This window comes from Podarcis raffonei, chromosome 7 (assembly GCF_027172205.1).
Source record: "Podarcis raffonei isolate rPodRaf1 chromosome 7, rPodRaf1.pri, whole genome shotgun sequence".
Lineage (NCBI taxonomy): Eukaryota > Metazoa > Chordata > Lepidosauria > Squamata > Lacertidae > Podarcis > Podarcis raffonei.
In genome coordinates, this window is record NC_070608.1 from 63,127,937 (window position 1) to 63,154,393 (window position 26,457).

Sequence of the window (26,457 nt, forward strand, 5' to 3'; positions counted from 1 at the left end):
AAACCATCAGGTTTATTTCCACCTGCTTCCCATAGGGGACACATGAATCTGAGAGCTTGAAGGAAAGCAAGAGTTAATTGTAAGTGCTGCAGTGCCGTGGTGACATTGTTTTTAGCAAAAACAATAAACTTTCATTTTTTATAACACACAAGTGATTTGACATTGAAATAAATGCAGATGCTTCTTTGCACAGTGTATTCCCTGTTGTGTTTTCTTAAACACCTTCACATATGGTTTGCCTCATTCTTGTGAAACTGCTTGTTGTTTATGTCATACAAACAGAACAGATTGATTTTACACTGAGTAAGTAGGGAGCAGAATGAATTATCCATTGGAAGCAAATGATTGCCTGTGTGTTCAAAATATTTGAAATTAATCTTGGCTGTTTGAAAAAAATATATCTTAGGATTCTTCCTGAGATCTATTTTACATTTTATTTAGGCTATGTGATGCTTTGTTTTCTTCTTTAAAAGGGGAAAAGTTTCAGTGTTTCAGCTTCACTTCTGGCCAATTTGTTACCATTTCTGCAGATGTCCGAATCGTAGGTAAAACTGCCTGAACAAGAATAAGCAGTCAGATTTGGTTTTAGTCTTGTGTAAATGCCTGTAAAGCATGTCACACTCTTAAAGAACTCTTTATAGGCAGATCAAGCCTATAGGAAGCTGCCATATACTAAGTCAGACCATTGGTCCACCTAGTGCAGTATAGTCTACACTGACTGGTGGCAGCTCTCCAGGGTTTCAGGCAGTGACCTCACAAAGCCCTACCTGAAGATGCTGGGGATTGAACCTGGGACCTTCATGCAAAGCAGATGCTTTACCACTGAGCTATGGCCCTTCGCCAATTTCCTGAAGTCAGTGGATGGGACTGTAACCATCTTTAGGTGCATGGGATGGGATTAGACCTCACAAGTCCCATGCAAGTAAGTGAATCGTTGTAATGAATAAATTGCTGCATGTCATCCTCAGCTTTTCATCCTCAAATTGGCAACAACTATCTGTTTCAAAGGCCTGCTGAGAGGATGGTTGACATGAGGGTTGTGATGCATTTCATGTGAAACCAAATAAGTGATGCAAATAAACAATAAGGAACAAGAAAAATCATGTTAAGCCCAACATTTCCCTTTTAAGAGAACTACAAAACAAAAGTGCTGTAAGGAGCTTCTGGCTCTTATTAAGGGGTACAAGATTAAGCTACAGCACTGCAAATATTTGGGGAATATTAATTTGCATGTGAGTCAGAGTTGTAGCTCAGAGTCTATTCATTATGAAGAAATCCCATTTACTGTAATAGGATTATTCCAGAGGATATGCTAGTACCTGTAGAATCATAGAACAACAGAGATGAAAGAGGCTTCAAAGTCATTTATTCCAGCTTGAGGGAGGTTTCTATTAGTACAAACATTCCTATCGGTTCAATATCATCCAGATGTTCTGTAATGTCCCATTTCACCCAGGTTAGTATGAGCTGTAAGAAGAGAGACCACAAGGAGCATGGGGTTGATGTCACCGCTCAACAGCAGATCACACAGTTTGTATGCAGATGGCTCCTGGCATCTCTATTCAAAAAGAACACAGATAGTAGAATTGGCCAGGCTGTCTGCATGAGATCTTGGAGACCTGCAGAGAAGACAGCTAGATGAACCAATGGCCTGATTCAGTATAAGGGAATTTCATATATTCATGAATGCTAGAAGTGCCTCCAGGACAAGTGTCTTAGAATTCACTTCCCACCAACCACCCAGACAATAGCCAATGGTCAGTTCAAGCAAGCAAGTGAACATTCAGATGCTACAGTGGAAGGCGAGAAGATCCCCAGAATCATCAAAGAGAAACCCTTCTTCACCTTAAATATGGCAGTGTGTTGGCAAAGAATAGGGATCCATCAAGCTGTGCTCCCCCATCTCCCCTTGTGGTGCAGCGGGTCAATGCACCTGCCAGTTAACCAGAAGGTTGGTGGTTCGAGCCCACCCAGGGACAGTTGTGGACAGGATTCCTACATTGCAGGGTGTTAGACCAGAGGACCCCTGGGGTAGGGATCCAGCTCTAGCATTCTATGATTTTAAGGGGTGTGCTTTTGTGCATTATCATTAGTACATCTCATACAACACCATCAGTACTCAGAGCCGTCTAAATAATCCTGCAGGATCAAGAAACGCCTTGGGGGCTTCTAGCTTATATTGGTTGTACACCATCCCTACAGGATGATGGGCATTTCCTGAGACTAGTTGCTCCGGGCCCTGGGTCCTGTGGGCTGGATATGGAACATCTACCTGATCAGAATTGTGGACCCTCAGGAGGGAAGGGGCTTCCCTACAATCCTTAATTGTATGTCATGGGTAAAGGGGCAATAATGTATCATGTCCCTTATCCTGGGCAGGGGGATTGGCTCTTGAAGTGCAGGTCAATGGATTTCCTTTACATTAGCTACCCATCCCATATTGTTATTTCCCCCTCTGCAGAGAGTCTTGCAATTCCTAAATATGCCCCAAGTTCAACTCATACCTCACTCCTTTCGTCTTTATTTTCAGTTCTGGTCCAAAACTGATCTTGGAACATCTGACTACTTGGGGTTAGCAGGGAGCAGGAAATGTTGTTGTTGTTTTTGGTCTTTGCAGATCATCTTGAAATGGCTCTGGCAGGCAGAAGAGAAACTGGGAAGAGGGAAAGAGGATAGGCAAATGGATTATACGTACAGGATGTGTTTAAAGGCCTGCTTGTTCAATTGTGAATAAAACTATACTTTATCTGTCTCTTGATTTAACAGGAAGCCCTGCAAACTGGGAATTTGCAGCAGTTGTTCACGAATGTTACAGAGGTGTGAATTACATTCTCTAGCTGAGCTTTAAAGAGACGAGGGAGCGCACTGGTGTGATTTAGGCAGGCGGCCGGTCAGGGGGTGGAGGAGGCTCCTAGTGCTCATTCCTAGATCTTGCCCACTTTTGATTTTTAGTTTTCCACTGAGGTATAATGATTGAAAACACTCTGTGCAGTTTGCTTTTGCAGGATTTAGCTTGGCCACGTGAGAGACAAAATCCTCTGGTTCAATCATCCTTGCTTGCAGCATGCCTGAGTGCTGTTTTTTAAAAGTTGTTTTTTCTCTGAGAAACAACCGCTTCCCCCTTAAACTTTTCAATCAAAGTGTAAAAACTAATGTCTCCCTATCAGATATACTGTACATGGTGGAGTATTTTTATAGAGCTTTAAATTAGCCTCTGATGTTTATCCTAGGCATTGCTTGCCTGTAAAGCCAGTCCCCTTTGAAATTCCAAACTATGGCCTCACACAGGGTGCTGCTGAAATTTGAAAGACCAACGTTCATCCCTGGTTTGTTGTTGGCTAGTGAACCTTGACTTAACTATTGCATGTTGTTATGTGTGAACTCAATGCCTTTCCTTAACCATAGTTTGTTTCTCTTCCCAATCCCAGATGCATTCAGGCTTCCTCTTCCCCTTTCCCACCACACAGTCCACTACTGTTAGGAAAGCACCTTATGGATATGGTTAAAAATAGGCAAAGGTTTCCTGCATGGGTCTTGACTAATCTGAACAAAACCAAGAAACACAGTTTAAAATCATGGGGACAGTGAGATGAAGAAAGGGAAGGGAACTAGGTAAAGCTGAAAAAGTTTGACTCCAGCAGCAATTCAGAGGGTTGGAGCATCTGGGAGCGGGGAGAGTAGAGGTGGAGCTGTCCAGTGAATACAAAACCCAAGGGAATGAACAAAGTGGGGACCAAAGGTCACAGCTATAGGGAAAAGACTTTCTGGTGGGCATGATATATAATACAGAAGATGATCTCATTAAAGACAGGGCTGGGAACAGTGTGCATTACCTGAAAATGGATTCAGGTGATGAGTTGCACTTGTTCTACCCCACCCTTCTAGTGCATTCACGTTACTCAGGGCAGCTTACAGTGATTAAAATCTAAGCAATCCCACAAAAGGAATACAGTAGCAGCTTAAAAATAGAAGCCGGCTCAGCAGGTAAAAGCATTTTAAAATGTGCTGTCCACTTGATGGAGTTTCAGATGTGAATTTTGGCTCCTTTGCAGATGGATCCTATGATTCAGTGCTCCAGGGAGGAGACACATCCCAGAAATGACTCTGGGAGTCGTAAGGGAGATAGTTATTGAATACCGGTTAAAAGTGTTGAACATGGGACTGGAGGACCAGGTTCATACAACAGCCCATCCCCACTGCTACCTATGCAAAGCCTATGCACAACAGCCATTTCATTTCTTGCTTGAGATGCTCATACAGAATCTTTGCCTATGAGGTGCATGGTACCCACATGAGACCTGACATTTCCTCAATTCATCCCACCCGTTTATGGAAGAACATTACTTTCAACTAAGAATGCATATTTATTCTTTTTTTCTTAACCTCTGCTTCAGTGCATTCATGACAAGATCGTATGGGTATGTAGCTGCGTTTTAACAGTTTTTTAATTTCAGTTGTTGCTTGAAGCACTGTGCTGGAAATTAGACACTTTTAGTACTTCAATTATTGTTGATTTATTCCTCGTTCTTGTAGATACAGTGAATGTAGTTACTCAAGGAAGGTTATCTAATTTTGAATGCCAAGCACCAAATCTCAGTGTACATCTTGGCAACAGCAAGAAAGACTTATTGACTTGAAATTTGTCATGCCAGCATGAGTGCCTTGTAGCATTTTCGTTTACTGCTTTGCATTAAATGGGAGAAGACAGGAAAGAAAAAAAGCCATTTCTTTTCCAGTCTGACGCTGGACTTATCCAGGGTGCTAAATTATGTCAAGTCTTGGTTCCCAAATGGTGACCTTTGCTGAGCCCTATCTCGCCTGAGGTGAGCAGGATCTCAAGGGATCTTTCTTGAGGTGAATATGATATTTCTCTTTGTCTTTTACTTTACCTCCTTGGGTTAAATGGATTTGAATTTAGCTCAAGTTTAAGCCTTCCAAAAAGGAAAGCAGCTTGTTTTTCACTCTGAATTAGTTCACAGAAGTTTTCATTACACTAAAGGACATCCATCCTTTGGCACATGATTGCATACATAACCATCACTCCCAGTGCAGTTCCTATGTAGCTGTAGCTTCCTGTCACTCAGCTGTCATAAAGAGCTCTGGGCTTGGGCAGTTCCATGCTATGAACTGTCCGGCTGTGTGATGTAGCCTGCCTAAATAGTTTCCCCCAATCCTAGTTTCTGTATGTCCTTTTCTTCCCTATCCTATCTCCAGGCCACAGAGGACTGATTCAAAATATCACACTAGGCGGTGATATGTGTGTCAGGATGGATGAATCTGCCACTTTTGGATTCCCTCAATTTCCTCTTTTTCCCCAGTCCTTTCCACATCAGTTTGAGATTTACTCTCCCCCCTTTAAGTCCTCATGAAAATTAATCAGCAAATTTCTCATGAGAAACATATGCTTGTATGCAATTCCTCCCAACATAGCGTATTTTTAAATGTTATTTTCACCAATATATGCATTTCTACGCACACTTTGCCCTAGTATATGCATTTTTTTGGTACACACATCTTGGCTGGAGGACTGCATTGCAAAATTAAGAGAAACACGGCTTTTGAAAGATGGATATGTTTTTGCTCACACATTGTTTTAGTCCACATTCACACTGCACATTTAAAGCACCGATACCACTTTAAACAGTCATGGCCTTCCCTCAAAGAATTCTGGGAGCTGTTGTTTGTTAAGCATGGTGAGAGTTTGTAGGAAAGCCCCACATTCCCCTCACAGAGCTAGAGTTCCCAGAGTTCCCTGAGAAGAGGGATTGACCATTAAACCACTGTTGGAATTGCAGCTCTGTAAGGGAATTGTGGCATCTCTTAACAACTCTCAGAACGCTTAACCAACTGCAGCTCCCATAATTCTTTGAGGGAAGCCATGACAGTTTAAAGTGGTATCATAGTGCTTTAAATGTACAGTCATACCTCAGGTTACGAACTCTGCGGGTTGAGCGTTTTCGGGTTGCAGACCGTACCAAACCCGGAAGTATTGGAACGGGTTACTTCCGGGTTTTGGCGCTCGCAGATGCACAAAAGTGCCAAATTGCGCCACTTGCGTGAGCTGTGGATTGTGAACGCTGCGGGTTGCAAACGTGCCTCCCACATGGATCATGTTCGCAACCTGAGGTATGACTGTATTGTGTGAATGCGGCCTCAGAAGATGTGAATTAGAAAGGCCTGCCTCTGAATGTGAACTGGAACAATTTCCCCCTCATCCTCATATATGTGGCAGAAAAATATATGTGCACATGTACCAAGCCACCTAAATGAACACCTCTCATTTGAGGGACATTTATTGCTCTCATCATCCTGAACATATTCCAATGTCTGTTTCCTAGCAGCGCATTTGTTTTCAATGACCTACCAAAAAGCATCCTACAGCTTTGCTAAATCATCCCCCAACCTCCAAATCTGGCTTCTTTGTATATGCCACATGTTTTTCATTAGCTTTTTTACTGTTTCCCCCTTCCTTTTCTGTAATAGCTGACACAAATTTTTCAATTGCCTGGGAAACAACAGCAACAACAACAACAACCCTGTAAGCTGTTGCAGGACACTATTAATAGGTTTGCCTCCAACTGAATTATATATGGGTGGCATGGCACATGTTTAGTCTTTCATCCTTATCTGTTTGATCATTACTTCCAATCTGCTGTGTGAGAAATGTGACTGGCATGTTGTCTGGAGTAAATAGATGCTGCAGGTTGAGATCATTTATGCATGGCTTGAATTTTGATGAAATTTTATACTGCCTTCTGGGCTAAATATTTAACCTAAGCGATTGTCCCAATAATTTGGATGAATCAAGCCTTTTGAGATGGAAATTTTACCTTTCATTATCTCCCGTGCTGTTTACTATAAAACCTTCTGTGAGTGATAGGGAGCAAATTAAAAAAACAAAAACCTAAATTTGTTTTGGGTACTTTCCTCTCTCTTTTAGTTCTATGAGTTATGAAAAATGAAGTCAAGCGGAAGTATGGAATGGAAGGCTGCTCACTGATTCCTGTTGAAACAGAGGTCTCCAGCTGTTTTTGACTACAACTCCCATCATCCCTAGCTAGCACAACCAGTGGGAATTGTAGTCCAAAACAGCTGAAGACCCAAGTTTTAGAAACCCTGCTCTACATGAAACATTTCACACAAGGAAAAGCAGGCTAGAACATTTCACCCTGATGTGCTCACTTTCTGTTTGTAAGGGTGTTGGTTAGTGGGAGAACATTAGAATGTTATAATCCCCAGCCAGAAGTAAGATCTCATTTCCACTTCATTCTGCTGCATGTACAGACCCAACCTAAGAGAATGGTGCTCCTGTTCTACACCAAATGAATTTGACCCAGAACACTCTCCCATGGCTATATATTGCAGAGAAAACCAGGAAACAAACAGACTCTTGTGTCTACCATTCCCAAATGCCTTAGTGACGATGCTCTGATAGGTTTCTGGTGGATATTAAATCCCTGAGGAAACATCTTTTAAAAACCACTGTCTTAAATGGGATTTCAATGTCCATTGCAATTCTTATCTGCCATCCTCATGCTAACCCTGTGAGATAGTTCATTAGCTGCCCCATTCTCTTGCCAAAGAAGTCAAGGACAGGCCTGGATCTGAGCCACAGTTTCTCATGCTTTCTCTCAGCAACACTCTGTCAATTATGCTCTCTTTTCCAAGCTGTTCTCTACATTTATGCAAGCTCACAATTGGTTCTGCATGCAAATTGGGATTTACATAAGAAGCAAAGCCCCTTTTACATGTGTCGACACACAAAATATCAGACACAGACGTGCATGCAGGTCATTGATTTTTTCACCTACCATTCACTGCTAGAGATGCTTTTTGGAATACGTGGGCATAGTTGCTTTGCTATTTAATTAATTGGCAGTGTGTCTGCTTCTTTCCTTTCCTTTCTTTTTTTTTAAATAGGAAGTCTTTACGCCAGAAGCAATGTTTGAGATACTGGGAACATAAGCAATTAGCAAATTATGGTATGTTTAAATGAAAATAGTTTCCTGGCCTAGCACAATGAAGAAGGCTTGCAGCCATGTTGTTTCTTCATTAAACAAAATGACAAGGTAGCAATAAGTATCTCCTATAGTATAGACAAAATTAATGACACAGCAATCATATGATAAATCATCGCAGTTGGTGTGTTCTGCAGCAGAAAAACACACTTTTGTGTCCCCATCACACAACCACATATTGAATTTCACAGCAGGTGTGAAGCAAATCAATGTCGGCATTGACTACAATTAGAGTGACTTTTCTTTTTTAAAGCATTACTAAAAGGAATCCTAAAAGATTCCTTGTATGAGTATGGGGTTGGGGGGGGGAAATACATTCACTATACAATATTTTTTAAAAACTTTTTCATTTCTCACCACTTTATGGAAAAAGGCAGTGCTCTCGCTTATTCTGGTATTCTTATTTATTCATTCATTCCGGGGACACTTTTATTAGGAAAAACTGTGGAATAGTTGCTCCAGGCATCAGATTCCAAAAGGGACACAATTTTCTTGCCCCAACCTCTCTCATTTTAAAAATGAGCAGAAGCCTGGGGAGGGTTTTATTTTGGCTTTTCACTTCTGGTATTGTTGTTATTGCAGGCAACTCCCCGTTTGCAAGAGGATTGCATTCTTGGCCCCCACCCATCAGCAGAACATGCATAAACCTGCCCCACCCTGTTATGCCCCCAACCGCTTCCATAAACCCCAGCCCCATTCTGCCCCATTTTCTGGTTATTTCAGGGTCTGTGGTGATGAGCGTGTCTGTGGTCGTCAATCGGATGCACGTAAAATGGTCTCTGCCTGTATTAGTAATAGTAAAAAAAAGATAAAGGTAAAGGACCCCTGGATGGATAAGTCCAGTCAAAGGTGACTATGGGGTTGCAGCGCTCATCTCGCTTTCAGGCTGAGGGAGCCAGCGTTTGTCCACAGACAGTTTTCCAAGTCATGTGGCCAGTGTGACTGAACCACTACTGGTGCACGGAGGACCGCGACGAGTGCCAGAGCACACGGAAATGCTGTTTGCCTAGTAGTAGTAGTAGTAGTAGTAGTTTAGTCGTTTAGTTGTGTCCGACTCTTCGTGACCCCATGGACCAGAGCACGCCAGGCGCTCCTGTTCCACTGCCTCCCGCAGTTTGGTCAAACTCATGCTGGTAGCTACAAGAACACTGTCCAACCATCTTGTCCTCTGTTGTCCCATTCTCCTTGTGCCCTCAATCTTTCCCAACATCAGGGTCTTTTCCAGGGAGTCTTCTCTTCTTATGAGGTGGCCAAAGTATTGGAGCCTCAGCTTCACGATCTGTCCTTCCAGTGAGCACTCAGGGCTGATTTCCTTCAGAATGGATAGGTTTGATCTTCTTGCAGTCCATGGGATTCTCAAGAGTCTCCTCCAGCACCATAATTCAAAAGCATCAATTCTTTATGGTCCAGCTCTCACTTCCATACATCACTACTGGGAAAACCATAGCTTTATCTATACGGACCTTTGTCGGCAAGGTGATGTCTCTGCTTTTTAAGATGCTGTCTAATAGTAGTAGTAATAGTAAAAAAGTGGTGAAACTTACCTAGGGCTCCTCACAGCGCCAGGTCAAAGCATTTAAAGCAGGCTTCTTCAAACTCGGCCCACCATATGTTTTTGGCCTACAACTCCCATGATCCCTAGCTAGCAGGACCAGTAGTCAGGGATGATGGGAAATGTAGTCTCAAAACATCTGGAGAGCTGAGGTTCAGGAAGCCTGATTTAAAGCATGAGGATGGGCAAGACAGGTGTAGACCCTGACAGAGTGCTGGTCCACAGCAACTGCACAAGGATGTCAGATGCTGACAATAGCCCGGAGCAGCGGGCAGGGACTGTTGGCGGTGCACACCTGGCCTTTTCGCATCAGCTTACCAGAAAAGGAACATGGCAGGGAGGTCAGTGTTGTGCAGCTGCACTGGCAGACCCAATCTTGTGTTCCCTCTGATGCATCCACACAGTGCTAACCTCTTTGCTGCCCCTCCCTCTCTGTCCAAGTGCAGTGATTCTGGTGTGGTGCTTAGATTTCCATCCTCCACTATGTGCAAGTTTGGTATTAATCAGTGCTCGTAAGATTAACTTTCCTTTATATTTGTTAACTGTGATTATTCTGAGGGAGACAGCATGCCCAATCAATCATTAGTCATTTTTAGTACACTGTTCTGCTGGACTCTTTCTCTCTGTGTGAATTTTTATGTCCGTTAAAACATGTCTATATGTAACTTTATTGTTTCTGACACCTAAATGTGTAGAATTTATTCTTATGAGCTGGAAGCGGTCGTTCAGCTCTGACATTTTAAGTATGACAATAATCCAAGTAATTGTCACTCATTCACTTAACTGGAGACATGTTTACTTCCTGAGAGAACTAATTAGAGTACAGTGTTACTATCTTTTAATTGCAAAAAGTGTTTGCTTTTGTTTTCAGTTTTGCATTATGCCACTGTTCTTCACAGCTCACGAACCTTAAAGAATCTTTTCGTAAATGACACTCTACTGCCACCTTCTTTGTCCCTAGAACTCTTTGATATCTGGTGGAATCTCAGTATTCAAACATCGTTCATCCAATTAGCTGAGCTTCCTCTGTTTGCCAGCTAGTCTGAGATGTTTGAAAAATTCAGTCTTTCCGAATTCTTATATGAAATGACCTCATCTGCACTGCTTGCATTAAACTGTGGATCAGAACTTCAACATCCACTGGATGTCACACTACTCCAAATGTTGTGATGCAATTGTTGTCTGTTTAAATATATCAAAATATGCATTTAAGTAAAAATGATGAGAGAGAAAAACACATTTAGATGCTATTTTGGGAGAAAACAAATATAAATACATATTTTGTGAGGATTTTTTATATAAAATCGCTGAATAATGAAGACCAGAATTTTGAGTAAAAGGATACAAAAAGTGATATTGACTAGAAATAGGTATATCCACTCATTCCAGATCTAGTCTCATAGCAACATCACTCTGTGGAAGCACTATCATAGCTCTCCTAGACAGTATCCAATGTATACTTACTCAGTAAATCCCATTAAACTTTTCTAAGTAAATAGCACAGGCTGCTGAAATTCCTGATGTTTGGCACATTGCTCACACCCAATGCAGTTTTTTTTTTGGGGGGGGGGGGTTCTATTGGTCTTAATATGTTTTAGTGTTGTGCCCCTCAAATTATTATTTTTTTTGCATCCTGAAACAGAGTCTTTCATACATCATTCAATGGGACTATGACTATTAGAGTCCAGAACTGTGGAAATAATGACACTTTGTCTATTACCACATTTTTTGGTTCCATCCTTCTTTCAAGGAAACAGTAGTGTTTAACTCCTAAATGACTTAGGCCCCAAATACCTGAAATACTTCCTTACTTTCAGACCCCCTTGGGTATTAGGATAGGCAGAAGGGCTCTATTGGTAGTTCCTAAAGCCTCAGAAGCTTGGGGTGTGTGTGTGTGTGTGTGTGTGTATGCAACCCAGGGCTGTAACTAGGGGGCAATGAGGTGGGCTCCCACCAGGGACACAGGCAAGGGGGGCACAATATTGGCTAAAATTATTTCCATAGATATGTCTATAAATAAAAATATCAAGGTGAAGCGCATGAGAAATTGAATGGGTGGAGGGGGGTTGGAGGAGAGGCAGAAAGAAGAGCTAATTTGTCCATGGTTAGGGGGCGCAATCTGGACGGTTCTGCCAGGGGCGCAAGATCACCTAGATACAGCTCTGATGCAATCTGGGAGAGGGCATTATTTGTGGCAGAGGTGTGCCTGGCATCTTCCTCACACAGTTTTCAGCAAAATACAGAAGGCACACCTCTTTACCTTGGCTTTTGACACTTTTAAGATTTACACTTTTAGATCCCACCTTATATCAGTGATTGTACGTTGTTCTAAACTGTTTTAACATTGTGTTTTAATTGTTGTCACCTGCCCTGGGACCTTAGGTTGAAGGTAAAAAGTAATCATGGTAATACCCTGGATTTTCCCCAAAATTGCTGTGTGGTCGAGCTAGTGAGAGGCCCAAAGTTACCCAATGAGCTTTGTAGTAGAGGAGGGATTTGAAACCGTCTCTCTACAGATCCAGTTCAATTCTCTGTCCACTGCATGACACTGGTTGCTGGAAGCTGGTGAATCTGCCCCTTGCAGGAACCTCTTAACAATACATGCTCCTTGAAAGCATTTCATGAGAATGCAAACACACTCCTGAAATGCAAGATTAATATCTCGTAATCAGGCTCAGTTCTCCAACCTCAAGGAAGGTATTTTCCCAAACAAACTATGAGAGCTGCCGGCATTTATTTCACTGAAACTTGTGTGGGTGTACTGCTTGAAGAGATGGGCTGCTGGAGTGATTATTTTTACAGCCCTCTAACTCACTCTACACTTCCTCCCTACTATTAAGAGGTCAGCAATTTGGAGACAATATGAAAAGCACATGGAAAGATTCCAGCAATCATAAATGGGTTTGCTTCAGTTTCTGTGGAACAAGCCCTTTAAAATAAAAAAAAGGCACGAGTAACTCGATTAAAGGCAATTGGCACATCAAAGCATGGAAGATACAGTGAATACACTATTAAACATCATGAATTAAGTTTTCTTTGTATCATTATGCATATCTAAGCTGCTTGGCTCTGGCTAATTCAATAAGGAGTCAAATGTCCTGATTTCGTTCCAAAAGCGGCCAACGAACTATCGCTAGGATAGATCCTAATGCACTAACAGGGCAATGCAATCCTATGCATGTTTATTCAGACGTAAAGCCCACAGTGATTAATGGGCTTTACCCCCTAGTAAGTTTGTTTAGGACTGGAGTATTCCTGATTTTTAATATATAACTTTAAAGAGGAGGAAATAGGAGTCCTGGCTTCCTGTACCTGGCACCCTCCAAGATGTTACTGGATTGTGGCTCCATCTACCCTCCTGACCATTAGCCATGCGGTCTAGACCTGATGGCAACTGGAGGTGCGGATGGAGGAAGCAGTCAGTTTCAGTTTCTCTCAGTTTGTCATTTTCTCCAGGTTTAAGTTCAGTCCTCTACATTTGCAGATCAGTTTGCCGATCATTTTAAAGAAGCTCTCATGAAAACGAATTAGCATTTTACTGAGAATTTCTCCTAAGATGCACATTTACCCCTAATATAATGCATTTCAGTTTCATGAATATATGCATATTTAGGCACACTTTCCCTTAGTATAAGCTTTTTTTGGTGCACATTACTGGCTGGAGAACTGCATTACAAAATATTTTTTAAAAAAATAATATTTTAAATTAAATTTTCAAATTTTACCAATTCTTTTGAAATACAATCCAAACAAATCTCTCATATTTGTTGACTCTTCCATGATGCTATTTTATTCCCTTATAAAGCTGCTATGTTACTTACATTTTATCCATTACAGTGGTACCTTGGTTCTCAAACGCCTTGGTACTCAAACAACTTGGAACCCAAACACTGCAAACCCATAAGTAAGTGTTCTGGTTTGCGAACTTTCTTTGGAAGCTGGACGTGCTCCTTTTTGAGAGCCAGGCTTCCATTTTGAGTGTTACACTAAGGTCTGTCTGTTATTGCTATTTGTTTTGCATTTTTGTCTTTGCAGCTCTTTTCATTTTGTTTTTGTGACTGTGTGGAACCCAGTTCAGTCACTGATTGATTGATTGATTGTGTGACTGCAGTACCTTGTTTATTGCTTTCATTTTATGGATCAATGATCTCATTAGATAGTAAAATTCATGTTAAATTGCTGATTTAGGGGTTGTCTTTAAAAGTCTGGAACGGATTAATCCATTTTGCATTACTTTCTATGGAAAAACGTGCCTTGGTTTTGGAACACTTTGGTTTTGAAACAGACTTCCGGAACGGATTAAGTTTGAGAACCAAGATACCACTGTATATACATTAATTCTAAATTATTAAACTATAAATTCTCATTTCTTGCTATACTTCAAATCCTGCATACGTTTTAACATAACCATCATAGTTTTTAAATTATTCCACAAAATATTTCCATTCTTCAAGAATTTTTTTCTCGCTTTGTTCTCTAATCTCACAGTTAGTCCAGTTATCTCAGCATATTCCATCGTGCATTACAAAATTCAAAGAAGTGCCAATTTCAAGCAGGAGCTGTGCTTTCATTTGAGTATTGTTTCAAAAGGTGCAAATTTAGGCAGTTTCAGCTTTAAATGCAAACTGAATTGGCTCTCTCTCCCCATTTCTAGTTAGGAGTCCAAAGGCATCTGCAGAGCAGGAGGTTGGGAAAGGCTCTATCGGCGTATCACAATTCATAGGATTCATTCAACAGTTATTGCCTTATTTTCCTGCAATGATTGTTCTTAGGGCAATCTGAACCTATTCTTTTCAGGTCCCTCCACTTTTCTTTGTGCTGGGAAATTTGGTGTCACATTTGACCTCCAATAAATGCCACGAGGAACTCTTGACATGTGCAGTAGTACATTTCATGACCCCCACACACAGAAAGATGTATAAATCACCAAGGGAGTGTCCCCCACTTTCCTCTGTATTTCTTCTTCCACTTCAAGAATGTGCTGAATCAAAAGCTCTGCAAGGAAAGAAAAAGTGTCCTATAGCTTTGCTGAATGAAAATGGAATGTATATTGACAGCAAAATAAAAATAAACTATGGTGCCCTTCCTTTTTAAAAAAAGGAATGCATTTTAGAAAGAAAGAAAAAAGGCTCTGGGAACCAAGTCTGAAGGGCAAGGGCAAAACGTTTTTGTAAACTCCTTAGAATCAGATTCATAGCTGAGTTTCCTTTTCATTACTTTCTTTTTGAAAGAAATATTTCAAAAAACAAAAAATTCAAAAAAACCACATCTTTTATAGGAAATTATAGCCCAGTTTGCATGATGGTGTCTTAACAAATATATATATATAAGAAATATCAACTCTAATATTAATAATATTGCTTAATATGTACTATTTTAGAGTGTCATCTACATGGTCACATGTAGATGATTAATACAAGACTTTTGTAAATCACAACCATAAAATGCATATTTCCATGAAATAATGAACAGGTTGATATTTCTTGCATTTGCCGCTGCTACAATATGATAACATTTTCAGAGGATACAAGAGAATGTTCCCATAATCTGCCTGTGTGCTTCCAGGCCCAATTCAAGGAGGTGATGTTTGAAGTCAAATCCAGTTGAGTTCAAGAAACTAGTACTTAATGTGATTATAGACTAGACTGTAGGTGACTTGCTCTTTGCCAAACACCAATCAGAACTCGGCTTCAGGAAATCATTTCAGGTAAAGAGGTGATTGCATCTGATACCAGATGTCCCATCTGGGCAGGAAGATCTGATTTGAAGAAATGTTTTCCTAGATTGGTCATTGATGCCAGGGTCATATAAATGCAGTTAGAGGCACTAAAATGGAAATGGGGAATTTTTGAACTACATTTCCCATCATCCCTGACAAGCCAAAGAGGGTGACTGGGATTAGAATTCAGCAACATCTGGAAGGCAAATGATTGTATATATCTTTCGAAGGGAGAATACAACAAGTGGGATCTGCAACAAACTATTGCAGTTAGGGGTGGGGGAGAGATTTGATTCAGTTCACATTTAAGGTCAAATTTATGAAAGCCACACTTTCTAGCACAAAAACACAGCCATCCTTTGAAATTATCTGAATTTTGTGATGCAGTTCCCCAACGAACCAGTGTTTACAAAAATTCACATTCTAGCTAAAATGAACATATTAATGAAAACAGCATACCCAAATGTGTTATGTCGGGAGCAATTGCTTGCAAAAATATGTACAATAGCCGAAACACAAAAATGCATTTATGAGGGGAAAATTGCACTGAAATACTGATGAATTTTCATGGGTGGGGGGGGGGTTCAGAATAAAATTTGCAAATTGCTGTGGAAATGTGGAGAATCGAATTTAAGACTGAAAAAATGAGAAACTGGCAGAACCAAAATGGGCAGATCCTTTCATCCCTCAGCCACCTGAATCCGCTAATGAAACAAGCAGGAACTGCAATCAAATGTTGCATTCTGGAGTACTGGGGGTCGGGATTCCAGCCACTCCTTTCTGTCCTCCCTGCGCCAAGTTTTCTGTTTTTCCCCAGTCAGCATTACATGGCCATTGTGTATATTCAGTGCAGAGTCAGCTGTTTAGGAGGGACCCCCAATACATTTCCCCAAATCCTTTTTGTTCTTCTGCAAATCTTGGGGTTTCTCCAAGGCCACTGATACCTCCCTCTTCTGTACTGAGGTGGCATTCTGGCTACATGATCGAAAAGGCACTCATAGTCTGAGAATTGGAAACAGAGGGAATGGTGATGCTATTCATTTCTAAACTACCTGGGTAATATTGTATTGAAGCACAGGACAAAGTTCTGGGCTTTGAGGCTTTGTTTGTAAGGAAGCAACACCCCAAGAGCAGTCAAGCAAGCTTGTGCATTGTCTGAATACCATAAATACAGCCAGTATCTATTGTGTCATATAACAAGCAAACAAAAAGAACACTGCATAAAGGCTTACACAGTTTCCTCCCTCTTCGCCTTTAATGCAGAAGACCTGATTTCTGTAAACAACCCCCTAAAGGTACTCTCTACCAATCACAGCCCACTGCAAAATAGATAAGGTTCTCATTATGTATCCACCATGTCTTGATCGTAATTTCTATCATGGGTGACATTCTGGTCCAGTTCTATCAGGTACATTCTGTGTGAGTCCTTTAGAATACTGTGATAAAACCCTGCTGAATATAGGATCATTTTGCCTTAGGGAAAGAGAGAGAGAGAGAGATTGTGTGTCAAAGTGCGCACAGTTCAAGGTGGATTTCTCATCAGATTTTGCAGTGCTGGGACATGTTAAAAAGAATTTTTTTAAAAAATCAGAGTGGTTCAAAAGGAATTAAATCTAGTTTTCAATGGCTGGATTTTCTTCAGAGCCATCAGCCCAAATTACACTCTGAAAGAGTTGACTAACTACAATAGCTCGCTATAAAATGGAGAAGAAAAACTTAATGCTGGCATTCCATGATGCATTTTAGTTTACTGAAATTTTTCCAAGCCATTTATCTTCCTCTTACCAATTGAACTTTCCTCGCTAAAGAGATACATTGAAAAGAGTTTTAAGTATAGCAAAATCTGTCATTATTCAATTGTTTCTTAATAACACGCCCTCTTTACTTATTTAATGTTTCTTAATAAAATAGCACTATTGTCTCCATTTTGAGAGACATGTCACAAGAAACATGGATAAGATTTGCATTTAAAAGCTTGCAAAATTTGCTCAAATAAATTATTCCCCCTGAACATTTGTTTCTCCCACCTACCAACAGTAAAATATTATGTTCATCGTGGGTGGAACCAGTGTTAATGTATCTGACATGGTTAGAGTTCAATACAAGTAGAAGATAATGCCATGGACTCTAGGTCCTTTGACATTTCTCCAGTATTAGAACACCAAATCATTTAAATCACATTGCAGATGTGATCTCAGAACCACTGGCAGTCATCTTTGAGAAATCCTGGAGAACAGGCGAAGTCCCGGCAGACTGGAGGAGGGCAAATGTTGTCCCTATTTTCAAAAAGGGGAAAAGAAAGGACCCAAATAATTACCGCCCAGTCAGTCTGACATCAATACCAGGGAAGATTCTGGAGCAGATCATTAAGCAAACAGTCTGTGACCACCTAGAAAGGAATGCTGTGGTCACCAATAGTCAGCATGGATTTCTGAAAAATAAGTCATGTCAGACTAACCTGATCTCGTTTTTTGACAGAATTACAACCCTGGTAGATGAAGGGAATGCAGTGGATGTAGCCTACCTTGATTTCAGCAAGGCATTTGACAAGGTGCCCCGTGATATTCTTGTAAAGAAGCTGGTAAAATGTGGTCTTGACTATGCTACCACTCAGTGGATTTGTAACTGGCTGACTGACCGAACCCAAAGGGTGCTCATCAATGGTTCCTCTTCATCCTGGAGAAGAGTGACTAGTGGGGTGCCACAGGGTTCTGTCTTGGGCCCGGTCTTATTCAACATCTTTATCAACGACTTGGATGATGGACTCAAGGGCATCCTGATCAAATTTGCAGATGACACCAAACTGGGAGGGGTGGCTAACACCCCAGAGGACAGGATCACACTTCAAAACGACCTTGACAGATTAGAGAACTGGGCCAAAACAAACAAGATGAACTTTAACAGGGAGAAATGTAAAGTATTGCACTTGGGCAAAAAAAATGAGAGGCACAAATACAAGATGGGTGACACCTGGCTTGAGAGCAGTACATGTGAAAAGGATCTAGGAGTCTTGGTTGACCACAAACTTGACATGAGCCAACAGTGTGACGCGGCAGCTAAAAAAGCCAATGCAATTCTGGGCTGCATCAATAGGAGTATAGCATCTAGATCAAGGGAAGTAATAGTGCCACTGTATTCTGCTCTGGTCAGGCCTCACCTGGAGTACTGTGTCCAGTTCTGGGCACCACAGTTCAAGAAGGACACTGACAAACTGGAACGTGTCCAGAGGAGGGCAACCAAAATGGTCAAAGGCCTGGAAACGATGCCTTATGAGGAACGGCTAAGGGAGCTGGGCATGTTTAGCCTGGAGAAGAGGAGGTTGAGGGGTGATATGATAGCCATGTTCAAATATATAAAAGGATGTCACATGGAGGAGGGAGAAAGGTTGTTTTCTGCTGCTCCAGAGAAGCGGACACGGAGCAATGGATCCAAACTACAAGAAAGAAGATTCCACCTAAACATTAGGAAGAACTTCCTGACAGTAAGAGCTGTTCGACAGTGGAATTTGCTGCCAAGGAGTGTGGTGGAGTCTCCTTCTTTGGAGGTCTTTAAGCAGAGGCTTGACAACCATATGTCAGGAGTGCTCTGATGGCATTTCCTTCTTGGCAGGGGGTTGGACTCGATGGCCCTTGTGGTCTCTTCCAACTCTATGATTCTATGAGTCTATGAAATGTACTTGGAAAGGTGTCTGGTTTTGATTTCAAGGCTGCTAATTAGGCAGAACCAAACTCACTGAGTATTCTGTTCCAATATTTAATTGCATTCCCTATTTTTATTTTATTTTACAAACTTTATAATCTAAACTTTACGCTTAAAAATGAGAGCTGCTGTAGCATAGTGGCCTGGAAAGTGAGCTAAGAAATGCCAGTTCAACTCTTTCATCAGCCACCAACTCATGGGGTGACTTGAAGCAAGTCAGTTTCCAGCCTTAGCCCCTCAGTTGCAACAGAGTATTGACAATTGTGACCTATCTGATAAAGTTGTTGTGAGAATTTATTTGAGATAATATTTATCTGTTTGCTGGTTTTATTATCTGTTAAAGGAATATATATGCTGCCTTTCATTTCAAGAAGAAATACCACACACGCATAAAAGCAAACAGCAAAATAGCAAGTAAAACTGAATTAGGGGCTGCCACACAAACTGCAGCATGATGGCATCCTTACAGTTTTATTATATAGTAAGCTATATTAAAAATGCTGTGGAAATATATGCAGTCTCCAGAGTTGGAAGCAATCTTTCAACAGCCATCTCATAAGTTCCAGATAGGATAGTAGAGAGATTATTCTCTAGTTAGGTGAGCAGCCTGCTGCATATCCACAAATCAGGAGAACTTATTGAAGCACCTAGGCAGAAACTACCAAAAAGAACATAGGAGGCAGGGGATAAGATTACTCTACACAAGCAATGTGGCTATATTACAGTAGAAAAGGGTATGTCGACAGTAGCGAGACTTGCTAACTTCAGTGGGTTCTTCTACTTTTGTTGTCACGTAAATAAAATAAGTATTTTATTTATTTGTTTAAATTTTTAAAAACATTTATTCAAAAGTTACAATACAGCATTCTCAATGAATATATCCCCAAAGAAGTATTTTTAAAAATGGTTTCTTTTTCCATCTCTGGAAGTTAACAAAGGTGACCAGAATTCTGGCTGTCATGGCCTAGCTAGCTATCTCAGTGATGTTTTCTTCACAGAATTGCTCTACTTTTGCTGTAAAGTTCCAACTAATACTGAGGGGATCTTTCATGACAAACAATTCAAGAGTCTCTTCCCCTGCAAGCAAAGATGTGCTTTTCCTTCACATTGCAGTTGGTGTTTGAGTGAATAATCATTTCAGGATTTCAAACAGTATTTAGTCTGGAGGAAGATGGACCCCCCCCCCCAGATAAAGCAAATGTCCTTGGGGAGATAGTCTGTGTCAAGGTAGGGAAGGTACAACATACCATATTCAAGGGATTCGCAGAGCAGAAGCAAGTCTGCTTATTGTTGTTCTTTCCCCTTATTTTCTACAGAATGTTTCGCCGTAATTTTTTCAAAAAATGAAAACGGGGAAATTCTGTAGATGGTTTACCCCCCTAGGATATTTCATTTTGTGTGTGTCTGGTTGCCTTAAATTGGAAATGTGTTTATTGCTTTGTTGCATCTACAAGCCTCTTTCCTAGTACTCGGTACTACTTTAATTCCCTAAATAATATGTTTACCATTAGAGGTGTTTCCTGATCAAGGTCAAAACCATCTGGCCACTTAAGTACATTGCATGCAACCTTCTTGCATCCAATATCTGGTGGACTCAGTCTTAAAGAGAATTCAAAGAAACAAAAAAAGGAGACAATTTTAAATAGATTCTATAGCTGGTGAGTTTTTGTGCTGTGCACACGCATGCACATACGCACATTGATACATGGTTCATTGCATCCTACAGCATTCAAACATGGGTGCAGATGTTTCAGTCTGCCATCTTTATTCAAAATGACACCCAACACCAAAACATCAAAGAAGACAGTCACCTTCACCTCATGCTGAGTCGGGTGGCAATATTTCAAGAGGCGTTCAGGTTGGTGCAGTTGCGACTCATCACACCAAATTGGGCAACAGTGTCTTCAGGGCCATCCAAATTGGAGCAGGCTGGCCCCATGATGCCAAATTTAGTGAAGGCCTTCCAAACGGTGTAACAATATCTTCAGTGGCTTCCAAATCAGAACACATTGGACCTGGCATGCCAAAAGTCATGCCAAAGTCACATTTTGGTCTGCCATCTTTATTCAAAATGGCACCCATGATTCAAACACTCCCACTGCAGAAACCCTTGTGCTAATTTTGGCAACAATATCTTGAGAGGCAGCTGAATCTATCAAAAATGGACAAAGCACTTTTTGAAATATATAGTAGAAGATTATACCAGGTTTTCTCCAAAGTTGGTAGGGAAATACATTTTTATTTAGACAGGCCTTCAAATCAGACCATAAGCTGATTTGAAAACGTGTTGCAATTGGCTTCTACTGCCTGTTTTATTGTTTTCAATTATGCTTTACCTGACTTGTTTTTATTGTTTTTTTACTTGTATTTTTATTGCTTTTTGAGGGAACTCCCTGGGAGGGTATGCTGACGGACTGCTGGGTGCTGAAAACTGCCCTTTCCACCAGTACAGGCCTGCCTGCTAAGACAGAAAATCACTTGTTCTCTAGGGAAGAGAGAGAAAATTGGTTCAGTTTGCATTTTAATGAGAACCTACCTATTTTGCACTTCCGCCCAAAAATTAATGAACAATGGCTTTTAATTCAGTCTATGACTGATTTCATCACTGTTCTATGAAAATCAAGAGAGTTGTCAGCCATCACTATTATCTCATGTATGTTTCATGGACATCAATAAACTTCTAGCCTTTCTAGTCTTTCATTTTAGAAAAGGGGCATAAAGAAGAGCTAGCATCATATGCCTGCAATTGCACCTTGGAAATGTTTCAGCTACAAAAAATAAATAAAAAATCTCCATTTTAGGTCCACAGGTGCAAGCATCCCTCCCCCACCATGTTCTCAGTTGTTCCTGTATAATTCCACTTTAAGATAATTGAGTTGCCCAAGTGTAACTGAGGGCAGAATTTCTCCTTCAGGATCTTTAACAGAGTTGATGAAATATGAGCTAGAAATAACACAGCTTGAGTTTTAGATTCCATGCTGAGTTTACATGCCTAGCATTTAGGGCGGGGTGGGGGGAGATATATACTCATAAATTGAGAAAATGCACTCTGGAACTCATTGGGATTCGGTATATATTGTGCTCCGTGATATCAGTTTTACAGGCAATGTTTTTTCCCCAAAGTCCATTTGCACTTGAAGCATTATTTGGTGGCTTGACTCTTCTGTTTTTCAGCTCAGCTTGATTTGCATTCTATCAGGGCATCTTTAGGGTCAGATCCTTCAGCATTCTTCAAGTCAACAGATGTAAGCCTTTTTAAGAAATTGGGCATAGTCTATGTCATAGCAATCTCTAGGTCATAATCAGCAATCTGCCTTGGGCATCATGCATTCCTGATACCCAGCAGCAGTTCAGAAGTCTAACCACAGTGCTCTGGATCAAATGAAGTTTCCCAACACTTCTCAAAGACAACTCAATACACAATACATTACAGCAAAGAGGGACGCGGGTGGTGCTGTGGTCTAAACCACTGAGCCTCTTGGGCTTGCCGATCGGAAGGTTGGTGGTTCAAATCCCTGCAATGGAGTGAGCTCCCATTGCTCTGTCCCAGCTCCTGCCAACCTAGCAGTTCGAAAGCACGTCAAAGTGCAAGTAGATAAATAGGTACCACTGTGGCAGGAAGGTAAACGGCGTTTCCATGAGCTCTGGCTTTCATCACATTGTTCTGTTGCACCAGAAGCGGTTTAGTCATGCTGGCCACATGACCCAGAAAGCTGTCTGCGGACAAACACCAGCTCCCTCGGCCTGAAAGTGAGATGAGCGTAGCGACCCCATAGTCACCTTTGACTGGACTTACCCATCCAGGCGTCCTTCACCTTTACCTTTTACATGCAACTAAGGCATGCTGTGGCAGATATGACATATCAAGGGATGGACAAAGTACCCACAGCAGCCTAAGCCATACAAAGGCACCCCAGCCACAATGGCCACCTGCACCTATACCTGTTACCACCTTGCTTCATCCAGGTAAACAGCAGTGACCCCATTATCAAGAGGATAAGTCTGGGCTACTTCTATGTGCACTTAGAAGTCCCCTCTTCCTGCATCTGGTGCTTCCCTTTAACTCCCCCACCGCCTTCCTCTATCATCTGACAGCTGCTGTTCTCTGGCCCATCCAGTGGTGGTGCAGGATCAGTTCCTCTCCTGACCAGCCAGCATGCACTGGTGATGCTATCTTAGGTCAGCCATAGCTAGGCTACTTGATGGGAGTGGTGCTCATTTTCCAAGCTTGCGTTGGCAGTATTCACCCCGTGATAACGTGAGAAGCCCTCTGTTACGAACCAAAGTCAGAAGGGACAGAGCACACCATTGTTCTTCTTTTTAGGGGGAAAGATTTGTGCATGTCAAGAAATTGGGTTAAATAAATAGGGATCACTGGTTATTGTGTGTCTTCATAGGATACTTTTAAAAGCAGTAACAACAGCAGCAGCAGCATTCCCCGCATGCTTCAATAGCAAGACCTTTAGGCTTTTTGAATGTTCAAAGTACAGCACCAATATAAAAATAATGCTACAAGTGTGTTGACATCCTGCTTGGCGGCCTGAGCTGCTTAGTCATTTTAATCAATGGAGATATGCACAACAGTTAGAAGTTTCCAAAGGTCAAAGAAGCGACTGTCTTTTCAGCTTTGAATCAGCAAAGATTTTCCAGTTTCTTGCAGACATAATGCCAAGCTTGCATCTGTGCGCCTGCCTTTTTTCTTTGCTTTGAAGAAGCAGAGTAATTAACTAAAGGGCAGATCACACCACATTGAGCAGTAAATGATTGCACAGTGCAACTTCCTTTCTGCTTTCTCTCTCCTATGACAGCCAGTTTCAGAGCAGCTCTCAGGCTGGTTTATATATAAAAATGGGCCAATGAGCATCATAGAACCATTAAACACTTAACTCATTGATTGTGAAACAAAAATCTATACAATAGCGCTGCCACAATTATTCCCTTCTGAAATGGGCCTTATTGCTAATACAGAGAACAAATAAGCTATGTAATTAAAGAGATCCTGAACTCTTCCAAAAGGTTTTTTTGTGTGCTTTTGCATCATTATCAGCATTAATTAATTTGTTTCGGGGTTTTAAAACTGTGGTGGCTTAATTTTTAACCAACGGCAAATTTTGTTGTAAGAGTGCCACTTAAAACCTTAAAAGATCAAACAACAGCTGACTAGCCAAAGCTTCCCAATGTTATCTCTCGTTTTATGATGAACAATCTTCTATCGACTGCTTTTTATAAGTGCCCTTTTATAACTGGCTTGCATTTGTGAAATCCTCATTCATTTATTTTATTACTACCATTAATTATAATTTTGAATGTTAGTTTTGGAGAGATGAAGCTCTGTATGCATTGATGGGGCCTCCTGCTCCCCTCTTCAATAGCAAGCAGCATGGCTCTCCTCACCTCCCTCCAGCTGCTTCATGCCACGAAAGAACAAACTGTATGGGCAAGGTGGCAGTGAGGTCAACATGATGCAAGTGCACCAACAGGAACACCGGATTGGCTCTGTCAGCACACTTGCCCCATGCAACCTTGCTGCCACCTCTCCTTCCCCTTCTCTGTCCCAGTCTACAGCAGCATTGCAGCCAGATGGAGGTCAGGTGAGCAGCATAGCTTCATCATACCAGTTCCTTTTCCTCTTGATGGTTTCCTTCTGTCCTTCTGCATACTGCTAAGTGTCACACAATGCATTTTCAGGCTTAGACGGTTTGGTTACATACCCACTCATTCCTCACCCACTGCCATCCTTGGCAGCCACCTTTGTGAGTCACCTAAGAACAGGCAAAGGGAGTCTCAGATGCAGAGTTTACCTTCCATGTAGGCGAGACCCTTGACACCTCTCTTTCTGTAATTAGCAACTGCTTGTTCTGTTCTGTGCCCTAAATACACCTGAATACAATTGAGCAGACTACTTCAAATACAAAGCAGTGTTGGATTGTCAAATAGGTAGAGTTGAAACTGGCCTATGGGCCCCACGCCATTTAGGGGCTCCACAACAACAGATCAAAATAATATTGATTTGATTTTGAAATAAAATTACAATTAAGCTTTCTTAGTTCAATGTTATCTCACTAGAGTGTGTGCACAAGCCCTCCTCATCCACTCCCAAGATTTCGACTGCCTAGGGACCTCCACAGGGTTTAATCCAGCACTGATACAAAGTATATAAGGCATTGACAAACAATGTGCACATTCATATTTATGGTAAGAGTCCATTGTGTTTGACTATGTTCATTGCATTGTCTTTCCTATCTCTGCCATTGCAGCTGCCATCCTGCGGTTGAAACCACAGTGTCCACAAGCATCACTAAGCGCCTCTACTTTGGTGTATATGCCATCATTTCTGAACTTGGAAGGGGACACTGGTATTCCTGGGATCTGTGGTCTATTATGCTGCTAGTAGTTTTGCTCTGGTTTGCCCGACTGTATCTTCATTATTTCAGCCAGTGGGTCTTACTTCACGCTATTTCAGTTCCTGTCACGAAGTAAGTATGGAAATGAAGTTACGTTTTGGAAAACATAGCACTATGCTACATAATACCACAAAAAGAGAGGCGCAATAGTGTTTGCATCACCTTTGGGTCTATAGGCAACCAGCCACACTCTTACTTACGTCCCATTCACTTGGTTAATTGTGAAGATTGGAATGGTGGTGGGGACTATCTGTGAAAGCTGACAGGAGAAGTATCTTATAGGCATCTCATTCAGTCTCTGTCTTCTTCCCACGCTACTGAAAGGAAGACTTGCCAATAGGCAAAGAGCTTAAAACCAAGCCCTTATGGTCTGTTCTGAAACACACATTCAGGCAGCAAATCCTATACTTGATGTTTTGATATCTTTCACAGTTCTGGATTTTTTCTCCCTTTGGTCATGACTTTTGGTAAGTGTCATGACCTTGGGGCCAGACTCTCCTAATTCAGGGGATGAGACCAGGTATTTGGAATGAGAATGGGAATTGCCCTCTGGTCCAAGCCAAAGTACTAGTACCTCTCCAGCCTGAGGAAGTCCTCTGACTCCAGCTTAGAAGCGCTAGTGGAACCGCAGTCTCCCCCACTATGTCAGAATCAATGACTGCTAAAGTAGCTGGGTCCCTTTAGTTCCTTTCATGGAAGATGAATCTGGCTACTGAGATAAAGCTGCAGCTCCAACTTAAAGTTCAGTTTGACAATGACTGCTGCTGAAGCAGTATTTCAACTCTGCAGTCTAAGACTTGCATGGAGCTGTCCAGGGTTTCCACTGAAACCTTGCCTTGCAGGGTCACAACATACCACTGCTCAAAACAGAACAATAGGACCACGGCTCCCATAGATCAGAATGTCTTGATGTCAAGGCTTGGGAGATAAATTTAATCACTCTGCTAAGAGAGGGGTGAAAGACGTGCCTTCTGAAAGAGCACTAGATACCTACTGATTTCCAGGACATTTTTTCTGAGTGTGCCTTAAGAGGCACATGTGTGGGTGTGGGTGTGGGTGTGGGTG

At 41.4% G+C, this 26,457-nt stretch overlaps 1 protein-coding gene across 1 annotated transcript in view; it reads left to right on the top strand.

Annotated features, from left to right (window-relative positions):
* LOC128417530 (uncharacterized) overlaps positions 1-26,457 on the top strand; it is a gene marked incomplete at its 5' end in the record, with an annotated part of 128,784 nt that overhangs the window by 64,687 nt on the left and 37,640 nt on the right. Inside the window, one exon of the mRNA XM_053396325.1 lies at positions 25,246-25,464. Within this exon, the coding sequence (XP_053252300.1) occupies positions 25,246-25,464 (219 nt within the window). The remainder of the gene's footprint in view (positions 1-25,245; positions 25,465-26,457) is intronic.